This window comes from Lipotes vexillifer, unplaced genomic scaffold (assembly GCF_000442215.2).
Source record: "Lipotes vexillifer unplaced genomic scaffold, Lipotes_vexillifer_v1.1 scaffold102, whole genome shotgun sequence".
Classification (NCBI taxonomy): domain Eukaryota; kingdom Metazoa; phylum Chordata; class Mammalia; order Artiodactyla; family Lipotidae; genus Lipotes; species Lipotes vexillifer.
The window spans coordinates 4,063,935-4,068,125 of record NW_006786541.1 but is presented as its reverse complement, the minus strand read 5'-3'; the positions used below and the strand labels follow the sequence as shown (position 1 = coordinate 4,068,125).

General features: G+C 39.7%; 1 protein-coding gene across 2 annotated transcripts in view; it reads right to left on the bottom strand.

The window, feature by feature from the left end:
* Positions 1-696: 696 nt before the first annotated feature.
* Positions 697-4,191, bottom strand: part of SLTM (SAFB like transcription modulator) — a 47,277-nt gene continuing 43,782 nt past the window's right edge. For both annotated transcript variants that reach the window (XM_007458898.1, XM_007458899.1), the window contains exons 20-21: positions 3,638-3,798; positions 697-1,764 (exon numbers count right to left, since the gene is read on the bottom strand). In XM_007458898.1, the coding sequence (XP_007458960.1) occupies positions 1,656-1,764; positions 3,638-3,798 (270 nt within the window). In that variant the 3' untranslated portion in view covers positions 697-1,655. The remainder of the gene's footprint in view (positions 1,765-3,637; positions 3,799-4,191) is intronic.

Below are 4,191 nucleotides of genomic sequence, written 5' to 3'. Positions count from 1 at the left end.
ACACACACACACACACACACACACACACACACACACACACACACACACACACACACACACACACACACACACACACACAAACACACACAACCACCTGCTCCCACAACTGTAGGGTTAGGAAGGGAAGAAAAGGGTATGAAATCCAGAACAATACAAAAAGTGCCAGTTCCCCCAAAGAGTCAAAGACAAGGGTACCCTGGCTGCCCAAGGCACTCAGAAGTCTGAGCCATCTCATGGGCACAGCCATAACCACTCAGGGACACTTACAAGAACTTCTATAAAGACTCCTTCTCATATCAAAAGGTGGCCTCAGAGCAATCCCTTGGCACCCATCTTTTACTCTGTACGAGCATACAGACTGCTGAGTTTTCCAAGAATCTAGACCATTTGAATTACTCATCACTGATTTATATGAAGGAATATGCGAGGCTTTAAGAGGCGCTATTCTGAATTTACCTTGAAGGACTTTCCTGGAAAAGATGCCTTAAAGAAAAAAACCGGTAAGGTTAGTGCTTAAGGATCCAACACTTCAACAAAGTGTGCTGCCCAGCTACGGAGATGAAGAGTCAAAGTTAGACTTATTTCCTAGGAACAAAAACCAAAAGTCTGTCGTTAAAGCTCTAAACCTGGTCAATTACTTGGAGTAAGGAAAAGGGCTGGAGGACTAACACCTAAAAAGCTGGAAACAAAGACACATACACTTCCAGGTGTGGATTTTTATTTTCACAAAGAGACAACAATGCCTTCCCACATACAAGTATTTACAAAACCCAACTGATTCACCAATCTAGAACCTGGGTTTTTTTTTTCCACTTCTCAACATAGTTGGGAATATGGAAACATTAATACCCACACAATTCCCAGAGATGGAATTTATCCATCAAACAGTGCAGATTACCTAAAAGTGCACTTACCTGCACAACTCAGTCTAAGAACCTCAGTGATACAAACCTCATGGCCAAGGTTTCAGTAATCTATTTGGTTTCATACCATGCAAACCTGAACAAGTGTGCTGCTACACTAAACTGAAAATCGGTTCTCATTTTACAATTAAAAAGGTTCTCAACGCTTTAGCAACTATACAGAATATGAAGGTTTATTTCAAAAAAGAGTACATTTTTTAAAACCAGGATACACAGATGCACTTAATGTAACAGTACCTTCTGCAAAAATAGGTTACATAATACTCAGAAATGCAAGGAACAATCTTATTCTCTAAAAATTAAACAGCAGACTTTTTTAAGCTTAAACAGCCTTCAAAATGGAGACTGAAAATGCTTGGTGACAAGAAGTAACTCTAGAGCCTGACACCACAGAGCTAATGCTGGAAATTAAACTACGACCGCACACCTGCAAACTACGCTTTATATTCACACAGCATTAAAATGGTTTTGATTCCTATCTTTTCAAATGTGTCTTGGTGCTGCAAGAAAAAAAGTTGAATGATACACAAAACTATTAAAAGTTACAACAGAACTATTTAAACATCTTCTCCAAAATTGAGAAAAGCAATCATGTTAAATTTTAAAAAAAGAGAAAAAAGAAAAAGTCTGACAGAAACTCAAGCAAGTCAGAGGTCCTCTTCATAAGTAGTCAAGTAAAGTTTACAGGAGATTTCAATAAATTATCTTGAAACCGTGGCAGAGAGCTAATTTTCAGAATCGTCGTGGAGGTCCACCCTTAAATGGCTTAAATCCAGAGCCACTTCCTCTTGGCATGGAATTGCCACTGATTTGTACAATTCTATTAATTGGGGATGCATTACTGAAAAAGGTTTGAAAGAAAAAAATGTCAGAGAACAAAAGAACAAATACTTACAGCTAATACCTAAAAAGTGATTATCATTTAACAGACACTGTTCTTTGTACTTTACACATATTAAATAATTTACTCTTTTTAACAGTCCTGTGAGGTATGTACCATTACTAACCCCACTTTCCTGATGAAGAAAGACAGATCTAGAAGCTAAGTAACTTGCCCAGGATCACAATGGTGATCTGATAATAAATGGTGGTGTGAGGATTTCAACTCAGACAACCTCACATCAAAGCCTCTGCCTCTTAGTAAGCCATTTAATGGTCTGTGAATGAATGGACTGGAGCAGTGTTTCTCAAAGTGTGGCCCCCAGATCTGCAGCATCAGCATCAACTAGGAACTTGAACCTCTGAACTACGGGACATCATTCAAGAAATATTTTTGGAATTTCTTTTATATGTATAACGCAACACAGTAGGTACGAACGGATAATACAGGAATAAAGACCCACCCCAAAATCCTACAACAAATTTGGGAGGGAAAAACCCATGGTGAGATGGTTTAAGTAGGATAAAACCAAATTACAGAAAGGTCTGGATGCCAGGCTGAGGAATCTGGATTAGATCCTGTAACCTAAAGCAGCTGTCTGTAGTTTTGGAGCAAGTAAACAGTGTAAGAAAACAGTCCCAACGGTTAAATTTAGAAATAACGTGAAAAATGGAGGAGAGAAAACACTCATTTGGGAAGATCTGATAGAAGCTGAAATGAGCAAGAAGACAAAGCTACCACAAATATATTTTTTTAACTGAACCATACTTAGAAATTTATGCTAGGAGTGGAGAAAGATAAAGATGAGGCCCAGGCTGGCAATGGCAAATCAAAAGAAGCTGGAGACAACAACTGAAACATAAAGGTTTTAAACAGCAGAGGAATGAGTTTGCTTGTGACCCTGAATTTATGGAGACCTCCAAGCATTTACATGGAGATCATGATATAAAGCTAAAGATAAAAGACAGTATCTAAAATCCAACCGTGCGAAGGAGCCAATAAGTAAACTAAAAAGGTAGAAAAGAAAATTATGGTACATTAGAAAACAGAGGAATGTTTTAAAAAAGGAAAAGCAACAGTGCTTAACCACCAAGGAGCCCAAGAACTAAGAAAATAAAGGAATCTGTATTTGTCAAGAAAAAAGGTATTGGTGACCTTTAATAACCAAGGACAGAATGAATGATGAGGCTGTGCAGGGCACAAGTATAGTAACAGTCACTTAAGTTTGAGGCTAGAAGCAACCAATAGAAGAGTAGTAACTTGGATCACTGAGCCAAGCCACTGTTCTCTTAAGACAGATGAATGGGAAAGAAAAAAGGGCATGGGAGAGAGAGAGGCCAAACACTTGCCAGCCGAAGGGCCACAATGGATGTTGGTATGAAGAGAAAATAAAGCTCGTCTCCTAGCATTTGAAGAGGCTTTGGGATAAATGTCCAAAAATTTTGCTAGACCTATTTGAAAAGGGAGGAGGCAGAACATACTTTCAGTTTCTTCTTCCTTTCTAGGAATTTTCAGAATGATAGTGAACAAGAAGATGGTTCCAACATGAAATTAAAAAGCTTCATTATCTACTGGATTCTGATATACATACCAACCTGTATCGAGACTGATATGCCAGAATGTCAATCAATTAACTTACAATGAGGAATGTTAACTCACAAATTAACATCAGCTGCCCTGGAGATTTTTGGGTTAATATGAGGAAATATCTGGGCAGACCTAGGGTTGTTACTAGTTACAATTCAATCTCTCAGAAACTATAATGACCTTTAAGGAAAAGGAAAAAGGTTTGGTTGCATGCTGGCAGAAAAGTCTTAACTGATTAACTACTTACCTTGTATGCTGCGTTATCATGCCTGCTCCTGTCCGGCCATCACCCATTCGCCTTGCATCATGATAGCTAGGCCCTTGAGAAGGTGGACCATGCCATTCTTTCCTTGGTCCACTTGTGTCCCGTCCATGGCGGTCAACCACATGTCGTTCTTCAGGATAGTGCTAAAGAATAACATATTAAAAGAAAAATCAGGACAGACTCCACCTCAGGCCAATTTACTTAAGGTGTACTTTTTTTTTTTGATAAATTTATTTTATTTTTATTTATTTTTGGCTGTGTTGGGTCTTTGCTGCTGCACGCAGGCTTTCTCTAGTTGCGGCGAGCGGGGGCTACTCTTTGTTGCGGTGCGTGTGGGCTTCTCATTGCAGTGGCTTCTCTTGTTGCGGAGCACAGGCTCTAGAGTGCAGGCTCAGTAGTTGTGGCCCACGGGCTTAGCTGTTCCGCTGCTTGTGGGATCTTCCCGGACCAGGGCTCGAACCAATGTCCCCTGCATTGGCAGGCGGATTCTTAACCACTGTGCCACCAGGGAAGCCCCTTATGGTATACTTTTTTTT